General features: G+C 37.6%; 1 protein-coding gene across 3 annotated transcripts; it reads left to right on the top strand.

The window, feature by feature from the left end:
- Positions 1 to 3,189: 3,189 nt before the first annotated feature.
- Positions 3,190 to 19,296, top strand: cyth3a (cytohesin 3a). 3 transcript variants are annotated; one of them, XM_058406378.1, is made up of 14 exons: positions 4,331 to 4,681; positions 9,364 to 9,492; positions 10,453 to 10,535; positions 10,630 to 10,694; positions 10,805 to 10,871; positions 10,959 to 11,077; positions 12,858 to 12,938; positions 13,568 to 13,680; positions 14,254 to 14,402; positions 14,487 to 14,598; positions 15,649 to 15,725; positions 16,923 to 16,994; positions 17,086 to 17,240; positions 17,914 to 19,296. In XM_058406378.1, the coding sequence occupies exons 4-14, from the start codon at positions 10,657 to 10,659 to the stop codon at positions 17,984 to 17,986; spliced, it is 1,056 nt and encodes a 351-aa protein (XP_058262361.1). In that variant the 5' UTR covers positions 4,331 to 4,681; positions 9,364 to 9,492; positions 10,453 to 10,535; positions 10,630 to 10,656; the 3' UTR covers positions 17,987 to 19,296. The 3 variants fall into 3 exon arrangements, with proteins under 3 accessions (XP_058262360.1, XP_058262361.1, XP_058262359.1); XM_058406377.1 differs by lacking the exons at positions 4,331 to 4,681; positions 9,364 to 9,492 and adding an exon at positions 3,190 to 3,419; XM_058406376.1 differs by lacking the exon at positions 9,364 to 9,492.
- The last annotated feature ends 4 nt before the right edge of the window (positions 19,297 to 19,300 follow it).

Below are 19,300 nucleotides of genomic sequence, written 5' to 3'. Positions count from 1 at the left end.
AACTGTGAATGTAAATTTCAGAGCAGTTCCCACAGAGTCCACTGATGTGTATCCCTGTAGTTAGGAATAAGGAAAAGTAGCATGCAAATACTAGTCAAATGTGCCAGAGGTAACAACTGTTCCTGTCATCGTATGTCACTTGACAACCCACCTGCATGTAGACCTGAGAGTCCTGCATGTAATGCATTTTAGTTATTTGCATTAGTGCTGCTAGAATGGCTTATAGACTGGTCTGTATGTAAATACAAACAGCGTTCACCATGTGAAAGAAAGTTGTAGTTATCATAATTGAACTTCTCCTGTGTGTTATCCATCTTGCTTACTCCTTTAAGTAAGCATTGTCTATGTTATGTATTATAGAATTAATATTGCGGCAAAATTTAAAGCTAGTTAATAGGCCAGCATTTGTTATGCTTGAATAGGAAGCAACAGTTTATTTGACAGCTTTTTGATTAATATTAGAGGTAGTGGTCACTGTTCTTTACTTTGCTTTCTTGTACTTTTTTTAGATTTTAGAAAACAAAAAGACATGCCACATATTTCAAATACTTTTCACATAACAATGCACTATTGTTTAACCCCATAGCCTATTATTTAGCTGCTTCCACAAGTTATTCACTTTGTATAATTACCAGAGTGAGGAATGTCTGGACTCATTCCTTGGACCCACAGCTTTACAAGATTCAAATTCTAACCTATAGGTTATATGAGTAAATCCATATAGGTGTGAAGATTTCTTTTTGCTCAGCACAGTGCACAGGTCAGGCTCACTGAGATGATTACTTAACCCTGAGCATTTAATGCTGGCATGTTAAAAGAATTTCCTATAAATAAATAAATAAATAAATAAATAAAAGGTCCAAATAGACCAGACATTACACAGCCAGCAGAGAGAAAGCATTTTATTTTTGTTTTTCTTTCCTCTATGACTGAGGGGGGAAAAAAAGGAAAAGTCGCAGCAACAGGCTCTTCCTGAGCTGTAGCGGATATGTTCTTTGTTCCTCATGCAGGATGTCATTCCCACCCAGGAGTCTCTGTTTTCCCCAGTACATCACACACAAGCAGAGTCAACTCTTCCTGCTCTTTTTCTCCCCATGTTTGACTTTCTTTACTGCAAATCTCCTGTACAAATACACAGTGCAGTAACTGAAGTTTTGGTACTTATTTTTAGTAGTTAGCATAGAAAAAAGTTTTTACATGTTTATTTGAAATATTAAGTGACCAGGTCCAGTAAAGTGACCAGGTCTGAAATTTGTTCTGTTTCGAGAAAAACATTCACCAACTAACTAAAAACCAACAAAAAAGACAGTAAGGGTAGCTCTTCCTCTTTAAATTTTTTATGTTCTTTTGGAACTAGCAGACTATTCCCATATGATCATTTCCTTCCAGGGTTCCAAAAGCAAAGTGACCATGACCATAATCCCACATGGGTAGGCTGTAAAAGGGCACTGCTATGTCACATTTTTCCATTTTCCTATTCTCAGCTTGCCCTCAGCCTATTCTCAGAGTTTTGAAAATAGATTCAAAGACATAATGCTCTAATCCTGCTTCTTGCTGAGCATAACTAATTATCATTTTGTAACGTCTGAGCAGTTGAACGAATTTAACCATTCTTAGGCTTTTGTATTTTACAGCAGAATGGTGTTTTTGTTCTCCCAGGCCTCAGTGGAGTTGATTAATGAATAATGCCCGAATTGTTTGGGAACATCTTTAGAGTGAAGCACATACAGTTGCAACGCCTCAAACAAGAAAAAGTTAAGCTCATTTGCTGTGCTGTAACAGCAAGAGCAGACATGGGCAGAAGGCTTGATTGCTCAGGTCCTAGAAGGAGAAAATTAGGCATGACCCAAATTGAAGAGCTGTTAGCAGCAATACAGCAGCATAATATAGAGGAGAGCTTGGAGGAGCTTAGTCCAGCTGCTTCACACACAGAGAGAGACCCAGATGCACTCTCATTAGTGCCTGATTCTCTTAAAATGAGTAATGAGGCCACAATGGCAAGAAAGTGCTTATAGCCCACCATCTGCATGTCTGGATGTTCATTATATAATGCAGGAGTGAGTGGGGCTTAGTAGCAGCAGTGTAAGCAGTGTAGGCTGGTATTAAAGTGGCATAACCAAAACTAAAAGTGAATGATAAAAGCTGATAAAACTCCATGGAAATTCTGACCTTTACAGTGACTTCATGTAACTAACCAACATGTCCAGTGTATCAATTTCTATTCTATAAAGTGTGCACCTTCTAAACCATAACATAATTGCACGCCATGTAACATATTCTATTACCTCTTATAACTTATTATTTCCATTCATTCTTTTTTTTAAAACTTAGTTCTTAAATTTAGTTTATTTATAGGCACAGTTTTGGGGGAGTGGCCATGTTTGCAATGCATGTTGAATACTGTATGTAACTGTTTGACCCCCCCCCCCCCAAAAAAAATCTTGAATCTCGAATCTTGAATCTATACTGTCCTACACTGATGATCTGCCCAACATTTCAAAGGTCTTATCCATATTCAAGAGCACACAGAAGCTTGATAAAAGGATACACATATTGGGTAAAATGTTAGATGAGTAATACACACAATTCACCAGAAGTGACCCCGGTGTCATATCTGAAAGTATGCAGATGACAGCGGGCTTCTTTCTGTTCCTTTACATAAGAGCTTGATAAAACAGTTAGGTGGATACAGCTTTGAAAAATGTCACAAATGAGCTAACACTGATGTCTATTCTCAAGAATTCTTTTCTCTTTTTTTTGTATTACATATGCAGAACTGTTTCCTAGACTGCTGGGTGTTGAATGGGTGGAAAGGTGGGGTTTTGTGGAGAGCCACTTCCCATTATTGTGGCGTACTTCTTAGGACATCAGCACATGAACTGGTGTACTTTTAGTGTTTGGGGGGAAAGAGAATTATGACAATTTTATAAACGGTTATTTTGAAATGCTGGTGTTTAATCATTGCTGAATTATCGAACTATTATAAATATATTTTTATGTACCCATGTTAAATAACAAAACAGAGAGATGCTATTTTTACCTACAACTCAAAGGATGTACTTTAGGTAAATCATGTGGTAGGTGATTTCTGAATGCGTGTGTGTGTGACTCATAGTGTACATGCTGCTATGAATGAGATCACAGCTCCTCTTACACAGGAATTGGTCAGACCTGTCCATTAACCACACCAATTCCTGTAAGTTATTTGGTCATCTGTATGTTTATGGATTTTCAATCTGGGTGCCACCCAAAAAAATCCTACAGAAATCCTGAAAAGCCGTAGCATTTCATTCCGAATGTGTTATTCAAAGGCAGTTGGTCTTGTTCTTCGCGGGCAGTTGGAAATCCGTTAGGACACGGTTAATGATTGACACTGGAAAAGTCCTGGATCTAGTATTCACAAGCCTCAGGAAGTACAAGTAAGTTTAAAAAGCCCTACTAAAATTTGAAATGGGGGATTTGGTAGCTTTTAGTGATTAAGGTGTTGGACTACTGATTCCAGGACCACCAAGCTCCCACTGCTGGGCCCCAATCCTCAAGTGCTCAGTTGTATAAAATGAGATAAAAATGTAAGTCGCTCTGGATAAGGGTGTCTGCTAAATGCCAGAAATATGTTTTTATTAGGTTGTACTAAACATGATAGGATATTGTTGTTTTTTTAAATTATATATATATAACCATTATACAGCTCTGGAAAAAAATAAGAAACCATTGCCCAATCTCCAGATTTGAACCCTACTGAAAACCTCTGGAATGTCATCAAGAGGAAGATGGATGGTCACAAACCATCAAGTAAAGCTGAGCTGTTTGCTTTTTTGCGGAAAAAAAGTGGTATAAAGTTCCCCAACAGCAATGTGAAAAACTGGTGGAGAGCATGGAGCCAAAACGCATGCAAATCGGGGTTATTTCACCAAATACTGATTTCTTAATGTTATTTAGCCAAAGCATTAACACAATTTGTTTACAAATAATTTGCTTTTTTTATTTCATTTGAGGTCTGCAAATACTACATGATCTTGGGTTATTTTGATGTGTTGTCATTTCCTTTAAATATACACAATAGTTATATTTTGAGTTTAGGAGAAATATTGTCAGCATTTAATAAGACACCACTTATTTTGCAGTGGTCTCTTTTTTTTCCAGAGCTGTATATCTTCACATAGTAGATGAAATACCTAAAGAAGAAAATTATATAAATTAAACCAGAGCTGTATGATTGTTAATTGAGTGATGTTAACCAGGCAGGCGATTCAGCACTTAAAGTGATTCAAATCGATCTTTTCTGAGCCATACTATCGGGGGCGGGGTACCGAGATGACGTCACGCCTCCTCTGTTCTGTATCTGAGGCTGAATGAAAGCAGATCTGTCGCTCTTTCTGCTTTTCTCCGTGGATCGGACTGGATGTAAAAAGAAAAAAAAAAACAAACACCAAAAAAAAAAACCATACTGGCTGTATGTGCACTGAGATTTGACCTTGCGTTACGAGAAATCTTCATTCGGACCGTCAGGGGACGCGTTAAGAGGATACTGTTGCTCTTGCAGTTTGGGTCACCGTCAACGTGAAAGAGGGGGAAAGTCAGTAAACAGGCTGATTGACCTTGTGTGCGGGGTTTGTTGTTTGTGATAAGCTGTTTATCTTAGATCGTTCAGACGACATGAACATGGATGAGGACAACAGAGGTAAGACTGCGTTTTATTTTAGACACTGTCCATTGCTGTGACTGGTATAGTGGATAAAAAAGATCCAGGTTTCTTCTTCTTTTTTTTCTGAATAGTTATTATTTCTGTAAATGCTGCTTTAGCTGTGGTTCCTGTGCTGCTTCCTTTATAATAGGTTCAAGGATGACTTGAAATTGATTAAAGAAGTTTCTTCTTCTTCTTCTTCTTCTTCTTCTTCTTCTTCTTCTTCTTCTTTTTATTATTAATAATAATAATAATAATAATAGCACTATTAAGATTGGTCTTATTATTATTATTATTATTATTATTATTATTATTATTATTATTATTACACTAATAAGATTGGTCTTATTATTATTATTATTATTATTATTATTATTATTATTATTAGCACCAACTTATGATTATCCACAAAAATAAAGCGGAAATATTCTGTTTTTTTCCATGGTGTAGTCCGTGTGCTTTATGCTGAGGGGGCACTTAATAATCTGTTTTCCATGTCATTTCATTCATTTTGCATGTTGTGTCTGTTATTAAATAAGCTTAATCACGGCTACTATTTAATCTGTTCTGCAGGCTCAAAGTGATCATTTTTTAAAACAACCCTGAAATAAGCAAAAAACTTGGACCTGCTCTTTCTGTGGAAAATTCAACAATAAAGAAGCCTCAGTAAATAGCCAGAATATTCCTATAGACAACAGAATAATAAACCTAATAATTGAAGATTTCGATTGTGTTGATACACATTGTCTGCTAAGTTAAAACTCTTTTAGTTCTTTAGGCAGGTCATCAGCATGGAAGAAAAACCTACTATATGGCCAAAAAGTGTGTGGACACCTGACTATCAGACCCAAACATGATTCTTCTTTCTGCCTCTGTGTGCTGTAGCATTAAGATTATTCTTTTCTGGAACTAGGAGATCTAGTCTAATTGTGTTCTAGCATTTACCAAACGCTTTACCAAAGTTGATAGAGAAGAACTTGTGTGTCATGCACAGAACCCCGACTTTAACTCAGCTGAAAATCTAAACACCACTGGGAGGAATTGAAATGACGGCTGTGCGCCAGGCTCCGACCTCGCTAATGCTCTTGAGTCTGAATGAACACAAATCCCCACAGTGACGCTCCACAATCTTGTGGAAAGCCTTTCCAGTAGAGTGGATCAACAGCAGCAGCAGCAACTCAATATTAATGCTGTTATAGTTTTGGAATAAGATGTTCAACACTCAGTTGTCCACATACTTTTGACCATATAGTGAATGTTGTAATTTGATGAGATATTATGAAAATATAAAATTAAGAAAAATGATGAAGACATGTTCAAATAATAGTTAAGACAGATATCTTTTGTATGCTGTTATTTTCCACATATTTCCAGTGACTGACCACACCACTAAATAGGTGATCCAGCTATCATGTCTCCAGAGACCTGAGTGGTTCTATCAGCATGCTAACGCCTGTGTGTGTGTGTGTGATGAATTGTGAGGTCAAAGTAAATAAGACTCTTTCATTCTAACGAATTCATTGACTTACTCAGTGATACAGGAGCTAGTTTGTTTTATTTGGCCATGGGAAAGCCCAAATGGAAAAGCGTCCCTCCATTTTCTTTGGCTAGCGGTTGAAAAGGTAGAAAAAGCAACACTCTGAATTAAAGCCAGCATGGGCAACTTGCCAAACTGTCTCAGTTCTTTTTTTTCGTAAACGTGTAAATAAAGTATGTGTATAGCAAAAGCTAGTGTTTCCAGTAGGTGCTTGCTCCAATTCACGGTCTAGTGAAGTTTGGCACTGGTCTGTGCTTTTATTGCAAATTCAATGCCACTGTTGTCTGGCTCTCCTGAGGGTTCTGTCTGCCACTAGATCAGACCCAGGCAGGGGTCATCACCTCATTAATACTCATTATAGGGAGTGTCACTGCTGACCCAACACACTGACAATGTTCAGTTTGCATTGTCATTACGGTGATACATCTACATAATTTTTTAAAAACCATTCATATCATATTTAAAATGATTTTGTTAGCCATTTTGATTTTCGTGTAAAGACGCAGACCCTTTCAGTGAGTTTCAGCCTTATTAGTGACTGAAAAGTCTGGATCTAAACCATAATAGGATCTTCAATTAATAAGGAGTTGTGTTTGCACAGCAAGACAGCATTTTTTGTGTATACTATATATAGATTGCAAGCTTGTGCATTCCAATGAGAGTTTTTCCTCCATTTGAAAAAAATAAAACAGGCAACAGAGTGTGTGAAGTGCTTTTTGTTGTCTCAGTGACACATATGGAACTGATTTATGAGATGGGAACACTGACTTTTATGCTGTTTTCCCAGCAGGAGATGGAGATGAGTGAGGTGACGGCATTTTTGTGCGGTTTTAATGTCTTCATTCTTGACACAGAAGGAGAGCAGGAAAAACTGAGAGGTTCTGTGACAGCTCTTGATTCTTGTAAGGGGTGATTGTACAAAACAAATCTGGTACAATAAACCTCTCTGTGTGTCTCCTTTAAGAAAAGGATTGCTCACAGAGGTTTTGCTTTTTTAATGAATGCTCTGTTTTTGATCAATTGCAATTTAATTAATTTGTTTACGAAAGCTTATAGTTGCATGGAAATGATGACAGTTAGCCATTAAGCTGGAGTAAGCAAAGACTTGATATAGGTTTCACTGATTTGCTCATATTAACTGGCTATATTTAACTGAGTTAGCCTGTTTTCTTTGCTAATGGCAGGTTGAACTTATATCATTTACAGAAGCTGTTCTAGCTAATGGTAAATATTAGTTATTTACGGAATTATTTGCCTCTGAATCATTAACCAATTTCTAAATAGTAATAGTTATGTTATAACATAACTACTTACTTAAGTTTAATTTCATAGTATTTCTTTGTATTGAGAAAAGATTCTTCTCATTATTTTTTACTTCAGAATTTCTAAGTTTAGGTATTATTATAGACTAGATATTAACTATTGTAAAAAGGTACTTTAATTATTTATTAAATGAAAACATAACATAGCAAGGACATGGTCAATGTATCATATCACTCTAACCCTAGAATGTTAGTATTTTAGAATTTTTTATACGGGGGCAGTGGCGGCTCCTGTGGTTAAAGCTCTGGGTTGTTGATCTGAGAATCGGGGTTCAAGCCCCAGCACCACCTTTAACCCTCTCTGCTCCAGGGGCGCTGTATCATATCTGCCCCTGCACTCTGACCCCAGCTTCTTAGCTGGGATATGTGAAGAAAAGAATTCCACTGTAATGTATGTGTGGCAATAATAAAGGCTTCATGCCCTCAGTTCTAGTATGTCCTGAAAAGAACAGTTAACTTCAGAAATAGGCTCAAGTATTAAAGGTCCATGTTCATTTGAAGTTATTACACTGTTTAGGAAGTCGACCTCTTACACATTTGTGTAGTTTTGTTCTCACACAAAGGGCGATAACGCTGAGAATTGCACAACAGTATATGTGAAGAACAGATGTAACAGTATGTGTTTATTCCTGTATTATTATTGCTTAAAACGCTTGTGTTATAAATGAATGGATTTGGGGAACTTAGGGAATAAAGAGTCCCAAATGAGAATCAGGAACTGCTAGCCGTGTTTTATACAGAGCTAAGCTCTTTTTCCTGTCCATCTGTTTTACTTCTCGTTTGAATGCATAAGCATCTCATGTAGGTGCTGCTGAACAAACACAAATTTGCTACAAGCTCAACCTTCGTATTTGCACACTGACCTCTAAATTAATTAGAATGTGTATAGCCCAAATAATACTGATTGTACAGAGGATCCAGGATCCAATAAATCTGTTTTGAGGAACATGAACACGCAGGAGAATCCTCCAAGCCAAACACTCTCATCTCGGCTGCTTTCATCGATCCAGTTTGACATCATATTGAATTACTCCGGTCTCATATCTTGGCCATGAAAATGGCCCCCCATGGGACCATCCAACCCATTGCTAACATTAGTCATATAAGAATGACCTCACTCAGTGTGTATCTCTTTCCGAAGCTGACAGACCGTATTACTTCATATTCCTGTGATACTGCAGATGCCGTACTTGACACAAACGGTACTGCGTTTAATCTGAGTAGATGATTTTAGCGATTTTAGGGATTTTAAGTTAAAGGTAGTGTTTATGGACATGCAATAAAGTTTGTTGAAGGCATTGATTATGTAGTAAATGACATAACTTGAGCTAGAATCACTTTCATTCACTTTACATGGCAAAATCAAAAAACCAACTCTATTTCTCTCATTGCACAGCATTTCATTCATTCATTCATTCATTCATTCATTCATTCATTCATTCATTCATTCATTCATTCATCTTATCTTATCTTATCTTATCTTATCTTATCTTATCTTATCTTATCTTATTCGTTTGTTTATTTGTTTATTTTAGTAAATCAATTTATTAACAGATAACATTGCATTTCTGCAGTTTATGCCTTTATTGTTAAAAACCTTGACAATGTGTGTCACTGTTTATTGGGTAGCTTCATTTATGTATTTATTTTTAAAGGTCGCTGTTGTGTAATCATTATGTGATTACACAATTACTGTTGTGTCTTTGCGGCAGGTTTAAAGCATAATAGACGGTTAATAAACGCTAATATTGTTTTAGGTAGTGTATACATTTCTCTAACCAATCTGTATTATTGGCTGTGGTTTTGGTTTCATGTTACAGTATCAGGATATCCGGCAGAAGTCATTGTCTTAAACTGACATCAAATCAAACACTTTGAAATTATATCTCCAGAGCGGTTTTCATTTCCGTATGTGAAATGCGAGTGATGGTGGAATGTCATTGAAGAAGGTAAACGAATTTCCACACCCAGAGATTTGAGCTACAGTCTGATACGTCACTCCATAAGACAGGCATCATGTGTAGCCGGATAGGCCGATAGATCTGATTACGTTATCTTCTGTTTTATCCTGTAAGCTTCATTTCCCGTACAAAGGCACAAGGAGTGCTATGGGAGAAAATGGCTCACCTTTATACTGTAGGCATGTTGGGCTGCTCAGCGTTCTTTTATGTAACGAATAAAGAGGCTCTTATTAGGATTGAATAAAGCCTCTTTAACACACAAAAAGGAGGTTAGAGTAAAATACATTGCCTTGTGTTCGAGAAAATCCTTTGATGAATGTTGAACTTTGTTTCGTTAATAGACTACTTTTCCTCTATTTTCAAGAGGAGGATGGCGAGAACAGCAAGAAATCCCACATTAGCGCACTTATGAGCTCTTCTTCCAAATGTGTCCCTGTTACATAATTAGAGATGGACAGAATGTTCGTAAATCAACTGTGTCAGCTACACAAAGCACAGTCACAGTCCAGCCTGCCAGAACTGCATTATTTGCTTACAGTCTCAGGTTTAAGGTATAAAGTGATAATGATGATTGTTAACTTTATATAACACTAAATATGAGCACATAGATATATATATATGAAGGTGTGTGTGTGTGCGTAAAAAGTGTGGCACAAGCGAATTTGTTTCCGCCTCATTTGACCATGACCCTGTGTACTTCCTTAGTTACGGTCATTTAATAGCTCATAGTTTCCTCAGTCTAGCCTTAAACTAAAGAATGCTGCCACTTCCAGCCTTTCTAACCAGCCTGACATTTCACTTACTATCATCTGACACTTTGAGGATAAATGCCCTCATTTAAAAATTGAGCTTAAAATATAAAAGGTTAATCGCTAACAAAGTGAATATTATTGATTGAGGAACTGGTTCACTTTGCTGTCTCTAATTTCAATACCTTTCTTTCAACAGTCCCCGAAGATCTCTCTCTGGCAGAAAGAGATGAACTGTCTAACATTCGACGAAGGAAAAAAGAACTACTAGATGACATTGAAGTATGCGTGATTTAAATAACAGATGCATGAGTAAGAAATCCAACCAGCATAAAGGTTCCATAAAGGCTCATGTTCTTTTTTTTTTGTCTTGCAGCGGTTAAAGTTTGAGATTGCTGAAGTGATGACAGAGATTGAACATTTAACATGCATGGGAGAGACGTACGTGCACCTAACCACCAGCTATCCACTGCTAGTGCTGCTAGATTACTGATAGTTTTAGACATTTCATCCATGAAAATAATCAGTTATTTATTCTTTTTTTTGTATAGAAAGACCACTCAGAGGAATAAGCAGATGGCTATTGGAAGAAAGAAATTCAATATGGATCCTAAAAAGGTATTGGATTAGGTGGTACTGATATGTTTTTTCATTAGAAAGGTTATCGGCTAAAGCAATATAAAATATTAACTGTAATATTTTTAGGGTATCCGGTTTCTTTTGGATAATGACCTTTTGCAACACACACCTGAGGACATTGCACAGTTCCTATACAAAGGAGAAGGCTTGAATAAAACAGTCATTGGGGACTATTTAGGGGAAAGGTAAGTCGCAGCATTCTCATTCTTTGAGCTGTCTTACTTTGCACTTTGCAGACATTTGCAGGTTTGTAAAGCATCTATTAAAACTGATTCCGGTATCCCTTGATAGTCTCCCCCTATCAACCCACATCCCCTGATAACATACAGGATTGCGTAATATGGCTCTTGTAACACAGCCCAGACTAATACCTACAGAAAACTACATTTTTGAATATTGCCAGCTGTCAGTTTTCAGCCCCACTGGAATATCAGAACGAGAGTTTTCCTCAGCCTGAATCTATTCCTCCAACACATATTTCCAGCTGCAAATGATGTAAAAGTGGCTACGTTCATAAACACTGTCCTTCTGAAATACAGCGATCAGGCATAACATTATGACCACCTGCCTAATATTGTCTTGGTTCCCATTTTCATTCGTCAAGGCATGGACTCCACTAGATCCCTGAAGGTGTGCTGTGGTATCTGGTACCAATATGTTAGCAACAGATCCTTTAAGTCCTATAGGATGCAAGGTGGGGCCTCCATTGGACTTAAAGAATGCTTACAGGACTTAAAGGACACTTTTGCTAGATACTGACCACTGCAATCCCCGCAAGAGCTGCAGTTTTGGAGATGCTCTGATCCAGTTGTCTAGCCACTACAATTTGGCCCTTGTCAAACTTGCTCAAATCCTTACGCTTGTCCATTTTTCCTGCTTCTAACACATCAACTTTGAGGACAAGATGTTCACTTGCTGCCTAATATATCCCACCCACTAACAGGCGCCATGATGAGGAGATAATCAGTCTTATTCACTTCATAATGTTATGACTGATCGGTGTATATGACTGTATAACCAATATTCCAGTATGGGAGATGTGTATGTGTGTTACATCGTTAGTAAAGCAAGAAGACAAACCCTTTCTATTATATTGTACTTTTGGTAGAGCATTTTAAAAAATAAACTTTTTAAATGAAACATTTCAGTGTGACCTTCACCAGGTCTGAGTGCTGAGCCCTCAGTCCAGCAGCGTTTAATACCACTTTACAGATGAAAATGGCAAGCTTCTATTAGGGTTACCAGATCTTTCCTCACAAGTACAGCTCTTCTAATCCAATTGATATAGAAACAAATAATATTTTGCTGATGTTTGGTTTAGATTTAGTTGCAGTTTGGGGTGAATTATAGTCAAACCAGTGCACTAGAGAGAACAGTCAATTTGGCTACAATAGTGTATTGTGTAGACTCTATTTAGACTGACATCGAGATATAAATCTTCAATACTGTATGTGTGACCTGCCCATCCCTCATCCCACCACCACTTCCATACAAGGATTTTACAGTGTAACAGACTGTGAGGGTACAGGTAGATTCATGTGTACAGAAGGGTAATATACATGATATAAAAAGGAGTTCTTCTTTTTATCGGCTACATTTTGTAAACAGTGATGAATGATTTACTTTTGGCAGTTAGCTAATTGCATTTGTATTTGCAAAGCTGGCTTATCTGTTATCGCCGAGGCTGAAGGTACAGTTAGGCTGTGTAATGAGGCTGCTGTTAATCGGTTCATTAAGTTTTATTTCTTAACTACTGGCTTTACTGTACCTCTGTAGGTTCTGTATGCTTAGTTCTTTTCTAGGCAGGATTACTGACAATATTAAAACGTAAATTTGCTTTGCCTTTTTGTCCTGTACATGTGTAAATTTCTCATGTTTGATTGACATGAACTGTGAACCTCTGAACATTAACTCTTAATGATTGATGATGGAAAGGGATTATTGAATGTTTTATTTTGTCCTCAGGGATGATTTTAACATCAGCGTTCTACAGGCCTTTGTGGAACTGCATGAGTTTGCAGACCTCAACCTAGTGCAAGCTTTACGGTGAGTGGTCGGTTTTCCTCTCGGCGTACTGAAAATTGAAACAGCATCATAATGCCTCTAATGACTACCTTCATGTTTTAAAACCAATTTTGTGTAGACAAGTAATTTTAATGTTCTGTTAACGGATACTTTTTGCGTAACATAAAATATCCATCCATTCATTTTCTATACCCGCTTTATTCCTAATTAGCTGCTGGAACCTATCCCATCACACACTGGGCGAAAGGCAGGGGTACATCCTCGACAGGTCGCCAGTCCATCACAGGGCCACACATATAGACAGACAACCACACACACTCACACTCACTCCTATGGGCAATTTAGAATTACCAATCAACCTAGTATACATGTTTTTGGACTGTGGGAGGAAACCGGAGTACCCGGAGTAAACCCACTCAGGCACGGGGAGAACATGCAAACTCCACACAGAAAGGCCCCTGCCTGTTTGAACCTGGGATTCGGACCCAGGATGAGGCAACAGTGCTAACCACTAAGCCACCGTGCTGCCCATAACAGAAAATATATGACTTGTTATTTTAGTCACATTCTTATATCATTTATTTCCAGAAAAAAAAAACCCAAATATTTCAGCTGTGATCAACTGCTGTCTTATTTCCTCTCTCTGACAGGCAGTTTCTGTGGAGCTTCAGACTCCCTGGTGAGGCTCAGAAGATTGACAGGATGATGGAAGCTTTTGCATCGCGATATTGCCAGTGCAACCCAGGCGTCTTCCAGTCCTCAGGTGAAAATCCTAATAGTGACAAAACTTGAAAAGGATTCTCCAGGCTTTAAACAATCTAAACAAATCTTGATAATACCTGTGATCAAAGTCCTTTCTCCTTACAGTCCTCTCACACGTGACCTGAATAATTTAGCATTGTACACAAGCACTAGTTACATTCCCTCCTCTATAGGAATAAATTAGAGGAATCTCTAATGAGTGTGGATGCTTTGGGAAAAGAGCCCTTTGGGATAAACAGTGCTGATGTTGGCTTAGAAACAGTGTGAAGCACTACAAAATGCAATGTTTTGGCAAGAGAAAAAGGCCAACATGCCAGGAAGACCCATCATTTATTTAGAAATGTAGCCTGCCCTGTGCCAATCCATCAGAAGTTTTTTGTCCAAACAGGCTTCTTTTAAAATAAGTTTACTCTTCATTCACTGGAGAGAGGTACGCAGTATATGTTGTCTAAATTCATCCTAGAGTTTGGGTTTGGATGATGTTCAATACTATGCAAAGCTCAAAGATCTCTAGAAAATTCTCTGGTGCACTGGTTTTCCAGAGAGCTCTTTATTAAATATGGTGTCTTCGCAGACACGTGCTACGTCCTGTCGTTCTCCATCATTATGCTCAACACCAGCCTGCATAACCCCAATGTCAGGGACAAGCCCAGTGTGGAGAGATTCATCTCTATGAACCGCGGGATCAATGAAGGTGGTGATCTACCCGAGGAGCTGCTCAAGGTGAGCCTTCGTTGAGAAACAATGATCAAACATGGTCTTAATCAACATGTATTCAGCATTTCTATATGTTTTATTTGCATGCAGAATTTATATGAAAGCATTAAAAACGAGCCCTTCAAAATCCCTGAAGATGACGGAAATGATCTGACGCACACGTTCTTCAATCCAGACAGAGAAGGGTGGCTGCTTAAGCTAGGCAAGTCACATTACTATCCCCTTCTAATCATATCTTTTCACACTTATCGAAATGTAATATGATAAATGGAACAAAGCAAAAATAAAGCCCAAATAGGCACAAGAATTTGGAAGACTTTTTTGTAAATGTGATCCCCTCCGGGGAACAACACACTGCTTCAGCTGAGAGAGGCACGGGCTTGCCTGCAGCTGCTGAATTCTCTCGGAGGACATCTATTTGCTTCCCTCTTCCTCTTTTCCTCTCCACTCATATTAAGTGCTCCAGTGAAACCAAATCCTGCTTTTCATTCCACAGTTAAATTACACACTAGTGCAGTTTTTCTTGAGCTACTGACTCAGTCTCACTGACTGTTTCCACTGTGCTTCGTAAGAGGCAGCCTCTTTTACCTTTTCTAACATATTTTATATTCAACATACTTTATTTAGGATCACATCATATTCATTGTATCAGATTAGTAATCTGTACAGAACGCTTCAGAATAAGCAGCCTGTTATAAAAGATTTGCAGCATGGCTATTTAGGGTGCCCTATATTATATGTAGAACATGTGGCTTTGTTTTTGTCTCGTATTTCTTAATGTGTGACCCGACCTATTCTATCCAATAATGACATGAGGTGAGGAATTTTTGGAAATAGTGAGGGTGAAAATGACTAATAAAGTGGGATTACAGATTATTTTTTCAATCTGTTAACAATCTGAAGTCTTGGAATTAAAGATACTGAGTGTGTGATTTTAAGATATTGAGCGATACGTTAAACCTCGGTCTGTATTTTCTGGTATGTTTGAGCAGTATTTTTCAGTGCCAAATAAAAAACATATTTAATGTTAAATCTTTTTTTTTCAAAAGAAAATAAACGTTATCATTCAGAGTTCTCATTTGCACTTAACGGCTAATTATGGATTACTGTAAAGCCACAATTACTACTGTATATCAAATTAATAAGTAAAAGTTTACCTCACGTGTCAGTTCTGTGGGACTGATATATTTTGGTAAGCGTTTTGAGCACGTTATCACTGACGTCACTGTTGCTTTGTCCCTTTGTCTCACAGGAGGAAGAGTGAAGACATGGAAAAGGAGATGGTTCATTCTCACTGATAACTGCTTGTATTACTTTGAATATACAACGGTAAGTAAATCGTGATATATACAGCTCTGGAAAAAGATAAGAGACCACTGCCAGATTTGAACCCTATTGAAAACCTCTGGAATGTCATCAAGAGGAAGATGGATGGTCACAAACCATCATGTAAAGCTGAGCTGTTTGCTTTTTGGTATAAAGTTCCCCAACAGCAATGTGAAAAACTGGTGGAGAGCATGGAGCCAAAACACATGCAAATCGGGGTTATTCCTCCAAATACTGATTTCTTAATGTTATTTAGCCAAAGCATTAACACAATTTGTTTACAAATTATTTGCATGTTATTTTATTTGAGTTTTTAAAGCTCTGTAAATACTGCATGATCTTGGGTTATTCTGATGTGTTGTCATTTCCTTTAAATATACACTCTAAATAACTATAGTTATATTTTGAATTTAGGAGAAATATTGTCAGCAAAAATGAAACAAAACTGTTCATCAAACTATTTTGCAGTGGTCTCTTATTTTTTTCCATATATATATATATATATATATATATATATATATATATATATATATATATATGGGGATATATATATGGGGGGATATGGGAGAAAAGTGCTTCTTGGTTTGGAGCTTAGGACCTCAGTATACCTGTGATATGGCATTTCTTATATTTTACATTTGAGGGATGAGGAAGTATTTTTATGATTCCGGTAGTTTGGACCTGGCATCCTTCACAATGTGTATTATTCATTTGAAAAATAATGCACAAAAAAGTCAAAATGTCAACGATTAAAATTTTTTAAAATACAAAATATCTTATTTTTAATGGTCAAATTCATGGTGCTAAGTAAATCTATTATTTTAATTGATCCTGATTTAAATCAATGATTTATTTATGCACCCCCCCTAAATGACTCCTATGTATGAAATGTTCTGTACAAATAAACTTCCCTTGACTTGGTGCCCTTCACAGCTAATCTAGTACAGCTGTACCACATGAGAGTGCACAATAAAACAAGTTTAAAGCCCCAGTAACATAGGAGAGATGAGCTGGCAATCCTAAAACAATCACCCCCCTGCTGTGAGTTCTCCTGAGTGACAGGAAATTTCCTTCCAGCGTCGTGAGCCAGATTTAGCTCCCAAGCAAACAATAGCAGCTTCGTGCAGTTTCTTCACCATTTTAATCTCTCTCCCTCATAAACATGCTGCAGTATAAACCCTTAAATTTCTGTATTTCCAGGATAAAGAGCCTCGCGGGATCATTCCACTGGAGAACCTCAGCATAAGAGAGGTGGAAGAGCCAAGAAAACCAGTAAGCATTGCTATTAGCGATCCTGTCATAAAGAAAAATGGTTTCAGAATGACATTATCAAATATAACACTTCGATTCTGTCATCATTTAGAACTGCTTTGAGCTCTACAACCCAAGTCATAAAGGCCAGGTAATCAAAGCGTGTAAAACAGAGGCAGACGGCAGGGTTGTAGAGGGGAACCATGTGGTGTACAGAATATCAGCCCCTACTCCTGAGGAGAAAGAGGAGTGGATCAAATCCATCAGGTAGAGCTCATCACATCCTCTAACACGTTTTTTCTTGTAACTTTCTCATCCAAGTAATGTTAATGCTAGGGGAAGACCACAGCTCAGTGCCAGAGGTACTGGTGTACACTATGACTAACCCACAGCCTGGGACCTGATAGGAGTAATGGCGCATGACGGACCAGAGCTCTGGGATTTTCCGGTGGATAAAACAGCACTGACTACTGCAGAGAGTTAAGCTAAGCTAAGCTACACAGATTTTCCCAGTTCGGTCCCTCTTTTCCTGTGGGAACTAAAACACATCCTTTGTCACATTAAGTATTTCTGCTAAATGTTTTGAAGAATAGTTGTCCTTTAGCAATAGTGGACAAAATACATGTTACAGTTTTATAGATGCAGCAGATTTAAATCTGCCTCTGAGTTTTAGGGTCCCATGCCTCAGTTTTTACAGTGGTGTGTGACTGGTCCAGTGTACCCATAGTTTGTTTGTGCAGCAAACGCTGTATCAGCATGTCCTGTGGCACTGCTGGGAACCCTTAGCCAATTTCCCTCTTTAACCCTTCACTCCCAGTAAGGACAAGGTCTCATGTCGGCAGTGAATAAAACATTACCCAGTCCTAAAGCTCTGCATTGTATTTCCTAAGCTGTATAACCAGGACTTTCTATATTCATTAGTCCCTCTTATGGTTTACAGGGCCAGCATCAGCAGGGACCCTTTCTACGAGATGCTGGCGAGCAGAAAGCGGCGAGTCGCCACTAAGAAGTGACAGCAGGATGACCTTTGCAGGAGTTGCTGATCTCTAATAGAGAGTCTATTGTCTGCTCAGCTACAGGGGAGCGTATTAAATCACTCCGGAACCTGAAGGAGGTTAGCTGCAGGACACAGAGACCTCCCTCCACTCAGAGCATCAAAGACTCGCAGCAATAAAACACTTCATGGTTGATGCATATTTTAACGTGGTGATCTGCAGAAAAGCTGCAGTGTTGGCAGAAAATGGACACAGTACCACATTGCCCTCTACTGATCAACTGCAGTAATGACCACACGTTCGTACTAATATTACAGTCTATTGTAAAATTGGCCTCTCATTCTCACGTTATTATTATTATTATTATTATTATTATTATTATCTTATCGAGAATAAATAAAATAATTGTAGGGCCCAAAATTCTGCAACTTCCCTTAAACAAAGGGGCCTTTCAGTATTTTTTTTTAATTAATCTATTATTTAAAATTATTTTTATGATAATGTGATCAAAATCAGCAGGACTGATTGTGACTTTTTCCATACTTCTATACTTTATTGTTTGTTAAAACTTTTTTAAATCATATAAGCAAATGAAGGATGTTTCTGTTGTGTCTGTGATACCTTAAATGTTTTAGTGAAACTCAGTCTTTGGTTACAGGATATTATTCTAATGAACTATTTATTTTACTCCCCAGGACCAGTTAACTCTAACATCCCCACTAAATTACAGGTCAGATTCCCCATAGCATAACTGGAATAAAAGAAAATGTTATATTAATAGTTGTCTGCCTTTCTGTGAAGCCATGGAGTGACCTATAGTAAAGGTCAAAGGATTTTAATAAATGGGTATGAATTACGAGTACTTTCATGATCGTAAACTAGTCTTTTAAAACCCATAATGGTAAATGTTTATGGTCGATGAAGTAAGGTGAAAGATCAGTGGGGAGGATCAGGAAAACTTCAAAAATGTGAACATGTCTACTGTGAAAACTCCGATTCAGTAAGTAATAAATAAAATGGAAAATTAAAGAAACGTTCACAAGAGCTTTTTTAATTTTTTTTTTTATTCAAAAGGCAAGAATAGACCTCACCCTGTACAAAGCCAAACACTCAACCCATCATCACATACATATCCATTCATCCCCCCAAAAAAATCTGTAAACATACTGAGAAAATATTACAATTGTAGACATTAAGGCCTATTCCCTCTTAATTAATACAGAATGTACAACATAGAATTTTTCAACATGCTACAGTAAAATGTAGGATTTGAATATAACCGTTTTTACTTATTTTTGTCAAAAGTGTGTGTGTGTGGGGGGGGTATTTTAA

Source organism: Hemibagrus wyckioides, linkage group LG13 (genome assembly GCF_019097595.1).
Source record: "Hemibagrus wyckioides isolate EC202008001 linkage group LG13, SWU_Hwy_1.0, whole genome shotgun sequence".
NCBI classification, from domain to species: Eukaryota; Metazoa; Chordata; class Actinopteri; order Siluriformes; family Bagridae; genus Hemibagrus; species Hemibagrus wyckioides.
This window is presented reverse-complemented; position numbering and strand designations above follow the sequence as displayed.